This window comes from Scyliorhinus canicula, chromosome 11 (assembly GCF_902713615.1).
Source record: "Scyliorhinus canicula chromosome 11, sScyCan1.1, whole genome shotgun sequence".
NCBI classification, from domain to species: domain Eukaryota; kingdom Metazoa; phylum Chordata; class Chondrichthyes; order Carcharhiniformes; family Scyliorhinidae; genus Scyliorhinus; species Scyliorhinus canicula.
In genome coordinates, this window is record NC_052156.1 from 21,362,210 (window position 1) to 21,379,541 (window position 17,332).

The window sequence follows — 17,332 nt, forward strand, 5'->3', positions numbered from 1 at the left end:
GCGGGAGCAGTGGGGGGTGGCCAGGAGGTGGGCTGTGGGGTCGGGCTGGACAGGTACGGAACACCATTGCCGCAGTGCCAAGGCAGCCATGCAGCTGCGCACACCGCTAATAGCCCACTGTAAACCTAGTGCCACAGATCGTACAGGTGTCCCCCCAGGGCATCTCCCTGTGTGCTCTTTGGCCCCAGCCAACCCATCAGCTGTAATGGCACACTCCAGCACAACCAGTGCCATCTTGTTGGCTGGGATAAGTGTGCGTGGGCAGTGTAATGTGGATGTGCGGCTGCAGCTTGCCAGTCTCCAGAGTATCAATCATGGACCTAGTGAATCCCGCACTGTTTTTCATTGGAATCGATTGTGTTCCACGTGGCACATGCTAGCCCCTTAATAGTAGCGGAATCGCCAGTTTTTCTATTGTGAAAGACCACAAATTCTGCGCTGGCGTCAACACTTAGGGCGCAATTCTACGCACTCACGACGGTGCGGAGAATAGCGGGGTTCGTAAATTTTTACAGCCACGCTAGTCTGACGCCCTCCCGCTATTCTCCCCCCCCCCCTTACGCCCGACTCCCGACACGAATCGCTGCCGCCGTTTTTTTACGGCGAGCAGCGATTCTCAGCTGGCCGATGGGCCGAAGTCCAAGCCCTTTACGGCTGTTTTTACGAACGGCAAACACACCTGGTCTGGCCGTTCGTAAAAACGGCCGTAAAGTCCCGATTTTGAAAACCATGGCACCGATTGGCACGGCAGTACCACGGCCGTGCCAAGGGTGCCATGGGCCCGCGATCGGTGGGTACCGATCGCGGGCAGCGGGTCCGATTCCCGTGCACTCTTTGTCCTTCCGCCGCCCCGCTGTATCACTTCGCGGGGCGGCTGAGGGGCATCCTGGCCCGCGCATGCGCGGGTTTCGCGCAAATGCGCGATGACGTCATCCGCGCATGCGCGGGTTGGAGTCTTCCAATCTGCGCATGCGCGGCTGATGTCATGTGACGCGTCAGCCGGCGCAAACTCTGGCAAGCGGGCTTAACGAAATTCGTTAAGCCCGCGATGCCGGAGTTCACGGCCGCGGCATGCTAGCCCCGACCGGGGACCAGAATCGGTTCCCGGTCGGGGAGGGGGAGGCTGGCGTCAAACCCGCCCGGATTTGACGCCAGCCTTACGATTTCTCCCTGTCTGGGAGAATCGCGCCCTTAGTCTCAGAAGCGGAGAACCACACCCATGAATCTACCAGCAAGAACCCTTCCTCAGAACTCTTGGATTCACTGTCTTTGCGAATTCCCACCCCTTTTACAACCTGTATTTACTGTCTGAACTCCTTGAATGTGTTGTCACCTCCCAAATCCACACCCACCTTTTCCAGAGTTTTACTTGAATTGCCCCAATTGGGTTTCCTCTGCTTCAACAGTGAAGGAACAGCTATGTGAAAGTCACAAAGTATATCTCACGTGTCTGTGACAAAGGTTTACTCTCTCTTTGTGCTTCTTGGCCCGCCTGCAACCTTTGACATGGTTGACCACACCATTCATGTCCGACATCTCTCGTGGGACTGCTCTCACCATTTCTGTTCCTTTCTGTCTAAAGAGAGAATCATCTGAGTTGGCTTCACATCCTGCTGCTGCACTGATACCTCTGGAATCTCCAGTGACCTGTCCTTTTCCTCCGCCTGTTTCTCATCCGCAAGCTGATCCTTAGCAGCACCATCCAAAAATATTGCATCAATTTCCCCCTGGCGCCGTTCACTGTCTCTAAATAATCAGATTGTATTCTGTACTGGGTCAGCAGACATTCCTCCAATTAGATATTAGACGCTATTGCCCTGAGGTTGGCGTCACATGAAACTCTGACTGAGTGTGAGGATGGCTGGATCCTGAGAAAAGGGGATTCCAAAATAGCACAATCAAAACTCTTTCAGTTGACCAGTTCACATATCCAACCAATGAGTTTCAATCAGAGCAATGTATTTACAGTGATAACACACCTGTGAAAACCAGGGCTAGCATCAAAACTTTTTGAACTTTCCTAACCCTACCCCTACGCCTTGCTGCAGAGCCAACATCTACAACATGAAAAAATGAAATGAAAATCACTTATTGTCACGAGTAGGCTTCAATGAAGTTACTGTGAAAAGCCCCTAGTCGCCACATTCCAGCGCCTGTTCGGAGAAGCTGGTAGGGGAATTGAACCGTGCTGCTAGCCTGCCTTGGTCTGCTTTAAAAGCCAGCGATTTAGCCCAGTGTGCTAAACCAGCCATCAGAGGTGGAGGCAGCCTGTTGATTGCAATGCCGTGATGCCTAGGGGCTGGTTTAGCACGGTGGGCTAAACAGCTGGCTTGTAATGCAGAACAAGGCCAGCAGCGCGGGTTCAATTCCCGTCCCGGCTCATTACCCACACAGGCGCCGGAATGTGGCAAATTGGGGCTTTTCACAGTAACGTCATTGAAGCCTACTTGCGACAAATACGATTTTAATTTCATTTTCATTTCCATGATGACCTTGGTGGACATCCTTTTGTGGCCTGTGGCCTGGAGGGCCCTGGCCTGACAAGAGGCCAAAGTGCCCTTAGCGGCCTGCACTGCTGGAGTCGGCGCGGACGCAGGCAGAGGGGACTCTGAGGGGCTGCGCACTCTTGGAGTGTCCTGAGTGGAGACGCTCATTCTCCCTGTGGAGCCCTGGCATGACTCTTGCAGGTGATGTGGCACCTGGAGGGAGGTCAAGTTGCCTCATCCCTATGTCGCCTACATCTTGATGGTGCCCGCCAGGCTGTGTAGCCATGGAGTGCAGGGCTGAGCCCAAATCCTGCTGGACAAAGCCTCCTTGGTGGTTGCCAATCTTCCCATGGCAGCCTTGCGATGCTCGCAGGTCGGATCCATGACATCAGACAGAACGCAGACTGACCCCTCCATTGTACGCGAGTAACTCTCGAATCTCTGCCTGATGTTCCAACGCCTCCCTTTGCATCTCCACCAGTGAGCTAGCTGCCGCTTCCAGAGGCTCATCATCTGACTGGGACTGAGCAGGTGGCTGGTCTCCAGCAGCCCTCGGAGTGCCGGAGACCTGGGCTGTCCCTGCCTCTGACTGCTGCGGGGACGTGTATGTGAGGCAATCCGCAGAAATGAGCCCGAGCCTAATCTAGAGTTACGCCTCACCGGGATATGTGTCTCTGTACTGGTGGAGGGTGCGGGAGAGCACTGTTACGGTTCTTCATGAGTCCCCTTATCCTCCAACATGTTCTGGGGGCTTGGAGAGCTATTCAGCTGCCTGGATGTCTCAATATGCTCATGGGCAACCAGGGATGTCAATAAATGTGGCTGTTTCATCGAACATCAGGGGTCACATGGCCCCCGGCCTATCAGGGCAAAGCAATTCCAGCAGGCTGGCAACCTTTAAGACCTGAAAAACAGGTCCAGGCTAGGGGAAGAGTTGGAGTCACTGGCTGTTGTTGTAATGTTCCTGTATAATTTCTGTGAATAGTTTTGTAAAATAAACTGTCTGTTGCTGATGGTCGCCTGGACTTCTTGTTATTACAGTGGCCTTGGATTGTCATGTTCCAACAACAATTTGTTTTTTAATATAATAGTTACAGATCATGATTTGGCAAAATTCAGCCTGAGAAATCTTAAATTTGATTCTGTCGGGTCTGAAGTTGGGACGACAGTGGCGAATTGGTGATGCACGATCAATTGTACAGAGACTAAGGTTGGATACAACTGTGGCTTTATTGCAGTAAGATGTGTGGCCTCCCACAGCAGCTGGCGAAATGCCTGCTGAATAGAGGACATGCTCCTCCTACTGGGCGGAGCCAGCAGGCAGGGGCTACCGGCGAACCTGTAGTACAGGTCCTACCTTACATCTCCTAATACAGGTGTAACAGTGGTTTACCACAATTGGAAAATAGTCTTTCTGCTTCACCAGAGAGCTAAGCAGCTCTGGACACAAATAAAAGTGCCAGTGATTTCTACACAGGTTCCTTGGTGGAGGCTAGGCTGATCAAAAAGTGTAAGATTGAGGTCCCCTCACAGGTTTGAGCCAGCTGACTTTGCACGTACCCTCTATTCCCCAGCTAGCTGTTTACTTCTGTTCCTTTCCCCCTCCACTCACTTCTCGGCTTTTTGGCTCAGATCAAGCGTTCGATAGAGTGTGAGATCAGATGCAATACCTATTCTTGTCAGCTTAGATCGTGTATGTCTCTTTTGTCGGGACCAAGATTTGGATTCAATCTTAAACTGAATTGTTTTTTGGAGCAAGTAAGGAGATGGATTAGGGGCTTGCCCCGCCCACTCCGCATTGGCTTTGTAACTCTGAGAAAGTAATAACATGTTTGTTTCTTTAAAGTTCTTCGCCCCTCCATCCGACAGCCATTAGACCTTGAAATGAGACACCAGCTCTAAAATCTTCCACTCTCAACCCCCTGCTTACAGAAGCCATATGAAATCCATCCGTTTGATCACTAGCCCCTTCCTGCCATCCCCACTGTGGTGAATCACAGTAGCGTAATTCACACTGTTATTACATATGATGTACTATGTCTGTGTAAGCTCGGCACACGAGCAGTTGCGCGGCTCTGCCCCTAGGGGGGGATGTACTGGGAGCGTATGGGAGTTTGTACTGGGCTCCACCCTTGGCTCCGCCCATGGCTCCTCCCACCAACTGGTTGTATAAAGCTTGGCAGTCTGAGCCTGCCTGCCAGTTCATCTCGTCGCAGGCAGGCTCCGTTGTGAGATTATTAAAACCACTGTTCACGTCCAACCATGTGTCTTGTGAATTGATGGTCACATCACCCATCCACCAAGCTTTTCCATTTTCCTCTCCTACCTCCTGTAAAGCCCTTCAAGCCCTCTCTCTGCTTGTCAGAGAAAGAGCAGCACTGTGGCAAATCCAGTGGCCTACTCTCACAAGTCAATTAAACAGTCGAATGTACTCCAGGCCATATTATGCAGAGCATTTTACCTGCAAAAAATAAAGATTTATTACCCATGGAAATGCTGCCCTTTCTGGCTACAATTAATTCTCCCCGACCCAGCCTACATTCCCATGAGCTGCTTACTGCTGATATTACAGGTTTGACAAGGGATGCATTCGTGCGCATTTTTCAATTGGTTAGTGGACAAGCAGGTACAAACATCTTCAGCATTGATCAAGTCAAAACGATTTTATAATAATGAGAATTGAACCATGAAACAAACAAACAGAGAAGATTAAAATGGAAAATATCACCTACCTATATCAAGCTGTACCTGTGAAAAGAGCGGAAACATTTGCTTTAGCCAGTTCAGTTCAGCGCCAGATTTCATAGTTTAAATCAAAATAAGAGTTCTCTGTGTTGAAGCCATTTCACCAAATAAAACAGAGCTCATTAATATAGACTTGATATAAGACGGGATTCTCCAACCTCCCAGCTGCATGTTTCTCGGCAAAGGGAGTCGTTTGCTGCCAGCGGGATTTCCTGCTCCCACTGCATTCAACGGAATTCCCATTGGAGCCATGCTTCCAGGAAACCCGCAAGCAGGGGTGCGCTGCCAGCGGGAAGAGAATCCCACCGCCAGCGAATGGCCGGAGAAATCGGGCCATTAATATAGGAATATAAGACAGCACATCAATATAATGGAGGTGTTCTGATGAAGTCCCTCCCTCTGAGCCAGAAGCTCCGGGTTCGAGTCCCACCCCAGGACTTGATGGCCGAGGATGGTGCGTTCAGAACCCGGCCAAACAGGTTGAGTATGTCGACTTGCAAATCCTTCCAAACACGCTAATGGCTGGCGGTAAGGGCGGGAGGGACTGCTGGTGAGCCACGCTTGCCGTGGAGTTGTGCCCCTCAAGCTATAAGCCCCTGTGACAGATTAACGACCTGTTCTGAGAATTACTAACTATGGAAACAAACAAACATCTACCTTTGTGTACTACTAGGTGTGGGAAGACTATTGGAATATCAATACAATATATGAATATAATACGAATATAATACGTCACATCATAGAATCATAGACTGTGCAGTGCAGAAGGAGGCCGTTCGGCCCATCAAGTCTGCACCCGCCCAATCCCCATAATCCAGTAAACCCACCTAAACTTTTGTACATTAAGGGGCAATTTAGCACGGCCAATCCACATAACCTGCACATCTTTGGACGGTGGGAGGAAACCGGAGCACCCGGAGGAGACTCCACACAGTCACCCGAAGCCGGAATTGAACCCAGGACCCCGGAGCTGTGAGGCAGCAGTGCTAACCACTGTGTCACTGTGCTGCCCGTAAATAAAGGTAATTGGCATTGAAGCCATTTTACCAAATATGATATATCACATGTAGAAATATGAGTATGTCAGAATGTATGTGTCAGAGTGTCTTAGTTGGGACAACATTCTCTTTCTTCTCACTCAATGTGTTAATTATTCCAGCACAAAACAAGGCATTCTGTACAGCAGAAATCCCATGCAGTTACAGGGAATTCTGTACTCTGCTCAACGCATGTGAAAAATATCCCAATTCAAAACACAACCGTCAGAATCTTCACAGTCAATGACCCAGGCAGAATGGAGGAAGGTTTCCTGGAGCTAAGCACCTACTGTACAGGTTGCACTGCTCCAGTTGGACAAGTTCCTGACACAACCAAAAAATACTTGTTGAAAACATTGAGCAGGAATCACACGGCACGTGATGTACGCCATAGTCTCTGACTGTCAGGGTGAGCGATTTCCTGGACAGAACAGGGTTATTTCCTGGAACCGGAGGCAATTTTCTTCTAGCAGAAATAGAACATAGAACAGTACAGCACAGAACAGGCCCTTCGGCCCTCGATGTTGTGCCGAGCAATGATCTCCCTACTCAAACCCTATACCCGTAACCCTTAACCTTACTTTTTTTAGGACACTACGGGCAATTTAGCATGGCCAATCCACCTACCCCGCACATCTTTGGACTGTGGGAGGAAACCGGAGCACCCGGAGGAAACCCACGCACACACGGGGAGGACGTGCAGACTCCACACAGACAGTGACCCAGCTGGGAATCGAACCTGGGACCCTGGAGCTGTGAAGCATTTATGCTAACCACCATGCTACCGTGCTCCCCAAGAAAAACAAGAAATGGGTTGCAGAGGAAGCCATCCGCTGACTTTCCAGCAATCAGGAGATGTTTAGTGCAAAAAGTTGAGGCTGTTTGGGTGGACAAGATTGACGTTGTCTGCTGTGTCTTCATGTCTAAATACAGTGCCAATAAACTAAGGATCACTTGGTCACATATTTGTGAGTCAGCACCCTCATGAGAACAAGGAAAAGGATGATAAGTCTGAAAACCAACAAAAAATAAAGAATACCAATGACTCAACCAAGTAAGAACCTTATGTTAAAGGCAGGAATGGGAAAAGAGCTTTCAACCTGTTGAAGTTCATCCAGTGACCCAACCATCTCAGGCTGAAATCCAACCACTCCTTCTGCCACTATCAATCCCATTTAGCAGATTATTCCGATAATATGTTAGGGCTAGAGAGTTAAAGAGCTGGCAATGTTGGCAGGTGGCAGAGGTAGCCAGTGCTGTGGGCAACACCACCCCCCAGGAGAAGGCCACTCATAAGCAGCAGGAGCAAGAGAAGACTGGGTGGGGACCGCTGGACCCGAGGCTCCTCACCGCAGCAGAACAGAGGGCACTGGACATGGTCAGCAGGCCCGAAGAAAGGGCAGTCGCCGGGGTAGATGTCGGCATCGGGTGAGGAAGTGACACCGCTAAGTTGCGATTTCCCATGGCTCGTGTGTCACACCACCCCCACACCCACACCACCCTCACACCACCCTCAAACCACTCCCATACCCCCGCTCCACCACCACATCTACACCCCCCCCATGCCTCCAAAACACCACCCCCCCCAGCCCGAAATGCTATCATGCATCTTGTCTTGGTGTCTTGCAGGAGCTGCTGGTAATGGCGTGTACCCTTCTGGTGTCCCCCGACCCCAGCTGCAACCCCAGGTGCCAAGCAGCGATGAGGACAACATTGACACGGAAGGGAGCCCTCCACCCGCATCCCAGGTCACCCTGGAGCTAAAGTCTTGGGATGACACTGATTTCCCGTCACAGCTGTCTCGAATACCCTCCACCATTCCAGAGACACTCACCTCGGTTTGGCACCTTAGTGAAGAGGCTCCTGGGGCACTCTCTGGTGCGCATGCTCCGGTGCAGCAGGTGGAGGTAGGAATCCCCATGGGGGCGGAATGTTGGAGGGTGGGCCGACCACAGGGACTAGCTGCTATCCAGACAGGTTTCAGTTGCAGAGCCAGAGACCACATGAGGGGTTGTTGGCAATCATCCAGCACCTGCAGGTGCACGTGGAGTTGGAGGAGTACAACCATGGGAGGAGCAGGGGGTGGTGCCAACCATGCGTGCCACCCAGGCCAATACCGCACAGGTGGCATCTGCAATGGAGGCCTTGAGGGGGGAAGGTTTCGGCGATGAATCTGCATGTCCAAGGCTTGGTGCACTCTGTACAGGCGGTGGCCGAGGCCCAGGACAGAGTTGCCCTATCACAGGCAGCCATGTGCCAGGGCAACCTGGTCAGTGCAGCAGCGCTCCTGAGCGTGGCCCAGTCACTGCGGGCCAAGGCTGAGAGCATCGGCAGCATTGCCCAGGTGCTGGCCGATGTGGTAGACACAGAGGGAGGTGGCCCAGAGCCAGGGGGAGATGGTGCAGACGCTGGCTGATATAGTGCACACCCAGAAGGTGGTGGTGCAGTCCCAGACGGACATGGTCCCTGAATCCTTTCTTTCCCTTATCTCTCTTTTATTGTGTGAATGCAAATGTGGGAGGTATCAGAACTGGCATCCCCCATTTTGACTGTGTGTAAAATAAACCAACCCTCTGATTTTACCCCATCTCCAGTTTCCTGTAGGGTTATTAGTACAGGAGTGAATGAAAAACAGCTTTCTGTTTACAGGATTACAACAAATAATTTAATTCAGCAGAACTTCGGTAATGATGTACCATCAATTCGACTCAAGACACAATTAGGATCCGAACTGTGGCTTTAATCAGCTAGTTGTTAGCCCGGTGGTCGACTACAGAGAATGGCCGACCGCCGGGAACACTGCGTACTTATACCCCACCTCGGAGGCGGGGCCTACTTGCCACTCGACCATATGGAGAGCAATCACATGACTAGTCCCAACCAATCGGACGAGAGGCACATGGCCAGCCAGAGCCAATGGGAAGCCAGTGCTCTGCACCAATGGCAGTGCTCATATCCATACCACCACAGGTAAGTTGCAGGTTGACAGAATATGATTGCACAGTGTCTTCAGAAGTTGAACAGCGTTGACTCTCTTATTCATTACTGGAAAGTAATCATCGTGGTTGGAGTTACTCTGCGCTTTACTGTAAATTATGCCCTGGCAATGTGAATGGTTTTTCATTCACAGTAACCACATTCAAAATCAGGTCAGTTCCAAAATGCAGTGACTCATTTTCTAACAGGTTTATCGAAGAGTAAATAGTTGGGTGAGTTGATGCTGACTGTGTCAGCAAAGGGCTATATTAAGTAACGGTGAGTAACAGAAAGGACAAGATTCTTCAATGAGGAAACATTTAGAATCGTTGAATGGTTGAACGTTGAATCATTGAATGCGGGCCTCACGGTAGCATGGTGGTTAGCATCAATGCTTCACAGCTCCAGGGTCCCAGGTTCGATTCCCGGCTGGGTCACTGTCTGTGTGGAGTCTGCACGTCCTCCCCGTGTATGCGTGGGTTTCCTCCGGGTGCTCCGGTTTCCTCCCACAGTCCAAAGATGTGCGGGTTAGGTGGATTGGCCATGCTAAATTGCCCGTAGTGTAAGGTTAATGGGGGGATTGTTGGGTTACGGGTATACGGGTTACGTGGGTTTAAAGTAGGGTGATCATTGTTCGGCACAACATCGAGGGCCGAAGGGCCTGTTCTGTGCTGTACTGTTCTATGTTCTATGTTACAGCACAGAAGGAGGCCATTTGGTCCATTGTGTCCGTGCCGGCTTGCAACAAGAAAAACTTACCCAGTCTCAGCTCTCCCACCTTTTCCCTCTAGCCCTGCATTCTTTTTTCTTCAGCCAATTCTCTTTTGAAAGCCCCGATTGAATCTTCCTCCATCAATTTGATGCGGTGCATTCCAAATCCTAACCACTCGCTGCGTAAAAACCTTTCTCCTTAAGTTTCCGTTGCTTCTATCACCAATCACCTTAAATTGGTGTTCACACGGGCAGCACGGTGGCCTAGTGGTTAGCACAACCTCCTCACGGCGCTGAGGTCCCAGGTTCGATCCCGGCTCTGGGTCACTGTCCATGTGGAGTTTGCACATTCTCCCCGTGTCTGCGTGGGTTTCGCCCCCACAACCCAAAAATGTGCAGAGTAGGTGGATTGGCCACACTAAATTGCCCCTTAATTGGAAAAAAGAATTGGGTAATCTAAATTTAAAAAAAAAAATTGGTGAGCACGTCTATCCAATCTCCGCAAATCTTCTCTTATAGAACAGTACAGCACAGAACAGGCCCTTCGGCCCTCGATGTTGTGCCGAGCCATGATCACCCTACTCAAACCCACATATCCACCCTATACCCCGAACAACCACCCCCCCCCCTCCCCTTTTAACCTTACTTTTTAGGACACTACGGGCAATTTAGCATGGCCAATCCACCTAACCCGCACATCTTTGGACTGTGGGAGGAAACCGGAGCACCCAGAGGAAACCCACGCACACACGGGGAGGACGTGCAGACTCAGCACAGACAGCGACCCAGGCGGGAATTGAACCTGGGACCCTGGAGCTGTGAAGCATTTATGCTAACCACCATGCTACCGTGCTTCTCCGAGGAGAACGACCTAAGCTCCTCCAACCTGTCCTCAACTGTTCCTTATCCTGGTGAACCCTTTTTGCATACTTTCCAATGCCTTCCTAAAGTGTGGTGCCCAGAATGGGACACAATACTCCAGTTGAAAGTTTTATACCTACGCACTGAAAAGTGTTCAAGCCTTGATTTTAACTTAAAGCAGGAGAATGGCATCCTGGTGCTGAGGTGAGTGAGTAGCTCCTGTGACAATGATTACACAATAATAACCTTTATTAGTGTCACAAGTAGGATTACATTAACATTGCAATGAAGTTACTGTGAAAACCCCCTAGTCGTCACATTCCGGCGCTTGTTCGGGTACACGGAGGGAGAATTCAGAATATCCAAATACACCTAACAAGCAGGTCTTTCAGGACTTGTGGGAGGAAACCGGAGCACCAGGAGGTAACCAACGCCAACACGGGGAGAATGGGCAGACTCTGCACAGACAGTGACCCAAGCCGGGAATCGATCGGGGTCCCTTGAGACCCAGACCATTGTAAGCCGCCCCAGACCCCATTTAACGATCAATCTCAGACTCCTTTTGAACCCAGCATGAATCATTATCCACGATTCACCCCAGTTACCCATGTTTGTCACTAATTATAAACCAGTGGCTAGATGTGAGTGAAGGATGAATAGGTTGACACAGCCAGACACAATACAATGACTCAATCCATCATTCCCTGTAAACCACCCACAAGCTTCAAGCTGACCGTGATTCACTTTATCTAGGTTTCCTGCCTCATTCGTCATTGCATCACTCTTCTGTTATTCTTCTCACTCAGTTAAGAAATAATCCATGGATTGTAATGGAATTCTCACATAGTTAAAACCCCATGATGCTCACAAATAGTCAGATAAATTGGTACCCAGACACCAAAAAGTCTGAAGAGTGAGTAGGGCATTCAGTGGGATCTATTATTAATCTTAAGTTAGATCGCTACACATCATCATCTCTCAATGTGTCCAATATCAGGATTTTAAAGAACATGGGGCGGAATTCTCCGACCTCCTGCCGGGATGCCATTCCCGGTGCGTGGCAAAATGGGTGCCCACGCATGGCACCCGGCCACACAGAGAATTGCCGAAAACGGTCGCAGCGGTGAATCTCCGCTGGAGCCGGGATTCTCCGGATCGGATGTCATGCCAGCGCCGTTCTAACATGGTATAAATTCGGGAGGAGGTGGGTGATGGCGTGGAGCGGGCCCCGGGGTGGGGGAGTGGTTGACGGCTTTGGGGGTGGGGAGCCCGGGAGGGGGAGCGGCACGGCCGTGTCTGCGGGCGGTGTGGGGGAGCTTGCCGGGGGTGGGGGGGTCGGCGGGGTGGGGGGAGGGCCACACATCCAGGGGTGTTGCGGGGTGGGGGGGAGTTGGGGAAGGAGTGGTGGGGGCAACAAAGGCTGCGGGTGGCCACGGCCCGCCATGGCAAGGCGGATCCAACGGCCAGACCCCATGACGGATTGTGGAGGGGTGTATACCAATGCTGAAACCTTGTCTATCCCACCCCCTACAGATAGTACAATGTTTAGCCATCTTCCAGCATTGTTTGCCGCCGTGGCAGGGGCGGCTGCCCTGCATGAGGCTCAGTGGGAGCTGGAGCACAGGCGTGACAGGGAGGTGGCAGAGCCTGTTGTAGAGCAGCGGGCTGCAGTGGGGCACATGCAAGCCGCCCAGGCTGCAGGCCACACGCCCGAGAGGCACAGGAGGAGCACCACACCATGCGGGAGCCACAGCAGGAGGATGACGAGGAGGAGGAGCAGGGTCTGCCACGGCCACGGAAGCGTCCGATGCGACAACGTGTGTACCAGCCCCGCATGTCCTTCGAGGTCCTCCCGGACAAGGCGTGCAGGAGGAGACTCCAGCTGAGCCGGGAGACCGTCGCCTGATGGCACACCTGGAAAACGTGGGACCGGGGACATACCCTCCCGGTGGCCGTTAAGGGGCTGGTCCCCCTCAACTTCTTCGCGACGGGGTCGTTCCATTCACCGAGTATGGACCTGTCCGGCATCTCCCAGCCATCGGTGAACAGATGCATCCGGGCCGCCACCGACGCGCTGTACGATATTGCGGACCAGTACATACAGTTCCCTGTGGACGCGCCCATCTGGGTGCCCACGCAGTGGGTTTCGCCGCTTTTGCCCGGATACCCATGGTGAGGGGGCGATCAATGGAGTGCACATCGCCATGCGGCCCACTTCGGAGGAAAGGGTCATGTGCCTGAACAGGAAGGGAACATATTCAATGAACGTGCAGGTGGTCTGTGACCACAGGATGACGATCCTGCACGTCTGCGCCAGGTACCCTGACAGTGTGCATGACTCCTTTATACTGTCCCAATCGTTCATCCCCATCATGTTTGAGGGACACCCACCCCGCCTCTGGGGCTGGTTGCTGGGCAACAGGGGTTACCCGTTGCGGTCATGGCTGATGACGCCTATCCGGAGGCCACAGATCAGCGTGGAGCGCTGCGACAATGATGCCCATGCAGCGACCAGGAGTGTGGTCGAGAGGTGCTTTGGGCTGCTGAAGATGCACTTCAGGTGCCCGGACCGCTCTGGGGAGGCACTCCAGTGCGAGTCAGAGAGGGTCGGCCGCATCCTTGTGGCCTGCTGCGTCCTGCACAACACAGCCCAGAAGAGGGGCGATGTGCTGGAGGAGGAGGAGGAGGACGGTCAGGATGAGGGGAACTCTTCTCCAGATGAGGGGGATGGCGAAGGGGAAGCAGATGCACGGGACATGGGGGATGGACGGCAACAGAAGGCTGCCCAGCGCCGCCAGCTGGGCCAGCAGGCACAGGTGTCGCTGGTAGCTGCACGTTTCGGCAACCACGGTAGGGGTCAGAAGCATGGGCACAGGCAGCAGAGTTCGGCACCCCCACCACCAACCACCCTCACCTCCCCCACCACCACATCACCCGCATGCATACCACCCCTCCATGACACATTCACCTGCGGCACAACGGGATGGGGCAAACGGTTGATGGAAAGCGGGTCTGGTACAAGCATGGAGGATGATGACAGCCCGCTGTACGATGGGCTCCGAGCCATACATCGTTCGACAATGTCTGACTCATGGCCACATCAAGACCCTCCACCTGGGTGGATCCTACACTGCATCCCATGGCCCTGGCGTATGGCTGAGGATGGGTTTGTGTGGGAGAACCGTGGGGGGGGGGGGGGGGGGGGGGGGGGCGGGGGCTGCACGTCACATGCATCGGAACTCAACTTCAAACGCAGTGCCCCTCACACACAATGGCACACAGTCCCCGCCTGCATCGGACAGAGTACAGAGGCAGCTCACATAGGTGTGGAATGTGTTTAATAACAGACGTCCTGTACATGTGCCCTAGCCCATCTAACTATTCTGTGCCCTGCACCTGTGCCAACTTACTCATCAGTGTCTACCTTTCTGGCCTTACGGGACCTATGACAATGTCTCGGTGTTCCCCCAGACGGTAAAGCAGAACTGGAGGTGGACTCCTGTGATTCCTGCCCAGTGACTAGGTTCCCCTTTGGCAGCTGTTTCCTGGGGCGGCCCGGCCTGGATGGGACAGGCTGCACCTCGGGCAACTGGGATGACGTGGTGCCACCCTGTTCTGCCCGTTGCCCACTAGATGCACCAGGGACGGTAGGGGGTGGTTGGGGGGGGGGGCAAGGGGAGCCGGAATAGGCCCCAGCACCTCCTCCTCCCTCAGGGTGCCCGGTGGCCCCCGGTACTCTCCATGGGGTGGAGCGGAGCGGAGCGGATCCAGCACTCGGGGCACCACCATCACCTGGCGCTGCCAGTCCTGGGGGCCCGCGCTGGTATCGAACAGGGTCTGGACGTTTGCAGCCATGGAGCTCAGGGAGTTCACCATCCCTGTCTGGTTGTGTACAACGCCGGCCATCACCCGGGCAACGGCGCTGATACTCTCAGCAATGGCCTGCTGGGACTGGGCCAGGTTGTTGAGCGCCTCTGCGATGTTCAGCTGGCCCTGGCTCATGGCTGCCTGTGAGACGGCAGCCCTGTCCTCGGCCGTGGAGGACGTGTGCACAGACAGCCCCAGGCCTTGCAAACTCAGACCCATGCCCGACACCGTCGCCACCATTGTCTCCACCGCGGACGCCACCCATGCGGTGTTGGCCTGTGTGGCACTCATTAACTGGCACCATTTCCTGCTCCTGGACGTGGATGCACTCCTGCAGTTGCGTCTGCAGGTGCTGGAAACCAGCCGTCACACTATCACGCCCCTGGGTCCCTGACTGCATCAGGTCTGTAGGTGGGCGGGGGAACTCCAGGAGCCCGGGACCCGGCAGGTGTTTGCCGGGGCTGGGCTGCCCTGCGACCGTCCGGCCCCTCGGCTGCTCCTACCTCCACCTGCTGTACCAGATAGGCTGTGTGGTGCGCACCAGTTTGTGTCCCAGAAGCCTCATCACTAAAATGGACAACTGAGGTGAGAGTACCTGCGGTGGCGGAGTGTGCAGGGGACAGCTGTGACGCAACGTCAGTGTCTTCATCGGACCTGCAATCAGGGGTACCCTGGGTGCCATGTCCCGTATGTTCATCCCCTCCATGGTGGTGTCGTGTTGTATTCTTTCATGTCTGTCTGTCCCCTGTGTGCTGGTGTCCTGGGCCGTTGTGCCGTGTCTGCCTGTCCCCTGTGTGCTGGTGTCCTGGGCCGTTGTGCCGTGTCTGCCTGTCCCCTGTGTGCTGGTGTCCTGGGCCGTTGTGCCGTGTCTGCCTGTCCCCCGGTGTGCTGGTGTCCTGGGCCGTTGTGCCGTGTCTGCCTGTCCCCTGTGTGCTGGTGTCCTGGGTCGTTGTGTCATCACTGGACTGGGCCGGAGGGCGTTGTTGGAGCTGCCCTCCCCATCACTGCTAGAGTCCCTGTGGGCTGCCCGCCCAGGCGCTGGCCGGGGGCGGTGTCTGCCAGGTGCGCCCGGTTGATCCGCGTTGGCTGCCCGCCCAGACGCTGGCCGGGGGCGGTGTCTGCCAGGTGCGCCCGGTTGATCTGCGTTGGCTGGCCGTCCAGGCGCTGGATGCGGGCGGTGTCTGCCGGGTGCTCCGGGTCGGTCACCGCGTGGACCTGCGGCACACAATACACCATCATGGTTAGGCAGGTGGAGGGGGGTGTGGGTTGCGGTACAGGATGAGAGGGGAGTGCTGAGGGGACAGTGCTGAGGGGAAACGACTGGGGGTAGTGTGTTGAGGGAGAAGGGCTGAGGGGAAGAGTGCTGAGGGGAAGAGTGCTGAGGGGAAGAGGGCTGAGGGGAAGAGGGCTGAGGGGAGATGCTGAGCGGAGAGTGCGGAGGGGAGAGTGCTGAGGGAAGAGGGCTGAGGGAAGAGGGCTGAGGGGAAGAGTGCTGAGGGGAAGAGTGCTGAGGGAAGAGGGCTGAGGGGAGAGTGCTGTGGGAAGAGGGCTGAGGGGAGAGTGCTGAGGGGAGAGGGCTGAGGGGAGATGCTGAGGGGAGTGCTGAGGGAAGAGGGCTGAGGGGAGAGTGCTGAGGGAAGAGTGCTGAGGGAAGGGTGCTGAGGGGAGAGTGCTGTGGGGAGAGTGCTGTGGGGAGATGCTGAGGGCAGAGTGCTGAGGGGAGAGTGCTGAGGGGAGAGTGCTGTGCGGAGAGTGCTGAGGGGAGATGCTGAGGGCAGAGTGCTGAGGGGAGATGCTGAGGGGAGAGTGCTGAGGGGAGATGCTGAGGGGAGAGTGCTGAGGGGAGAGTGCTGAGGGGAGATGCTGAGGGGAGATGCTGAGGGGAGAGTGCTGAGGGGAGAGTGCTGAGGGGAGATGCTGAGGGGAGATGCTGAGGGGAGAGTGCTGAGGGGAGAGTGCTGTGGGGAGATGCTGAGGGGAGAGGGCTGAGGGGAAGAGTGCTGAGGGAAGAGTGCTGAGGGGAGAGTGCTGAGGGGAAGAGGGTTGATGGGAGAGTGCTGAGGGGAGATGCTGAGGGGAGAGTGCTGAGGGGAGATGCTGAGGGGAGAGTGCTGAGGGGAGATGCTGAGGGGAAGAGGGCTGAGGGGAGATGCTGAGGGGAGAGTGCTGAGGGGAAGAGGGTTGAGGGGAAGAGGGTTGAGGGGAGAGTGCTGAGGGGAGAGTGCTGAGGGGAAGAGGGTTGATGGGAGAGTGCTGAGGGAAGAGTGCTGAGGGGAGATGCTGAGGGGAGAGTGCTGAGGGGAGATGCTGTGGGGAGATGCTGAGGGGAGAGTGCTGGGGGGAGAGGGCTGAGGGGAAGAGGGCTGTGGGGAGAGTGCTGAGGGGAGAGGGCTGTGGGAGAGGGCTGAGGGGAGAGTGCTGAGGGAAGAGTGCTGAGGGAAGAGGGCTGTGGGAAGAGGGCTGAGGGGAGAGTGCTGAGGGGAGAGTGCTGTGGGAAGAGGGCTGTGGGGAGAGTGCTGAGGGGATAGTGCTGAGGGGAAGAGGGCTGAGGGGAAGAGGGCTGAGGGGAGATGCTGAGGGGAGAGTGCTGAGGGGAGAATGCTGAGGGAAGAGTGCTGAGGGAAGAGTGCTGAGGGAAGAGTGCTGAGG

The 17,332-nt window shown here is 54.4% G+C and overlaps 1 protein-coding gene across 3 annotated transcripts in view; it reads right to left on the reverse strand.

Annotated features, from left to right (window-relative positions):
* Positions 1 to 17,332, reverse strand: part of LOC119973899 (interleukin-17 receptor E-like) — a 128,374-nt gene that overhangs the window by 44,482 nt on the left and 66,560 nt on the right. For all 3 annotated transcript variants that reach the window (XM_038812488.1, XM_038812489.1, XM_038812487.1), the window contains exon 2: positions 5,219 to 5,234. Coding sequence is in view for 1 of the 3 variants with exons in the window: in XM_038812487.1 (XP_038668415.1) it covers positions 5,219 to 5,234 (16 nt within the window). In the remaining 2 variants the exon portion in view is untranslated. The remainder of the gene's footprint in view (positions 1 to 5,218; positions 5,235 to 17,332) is intronic.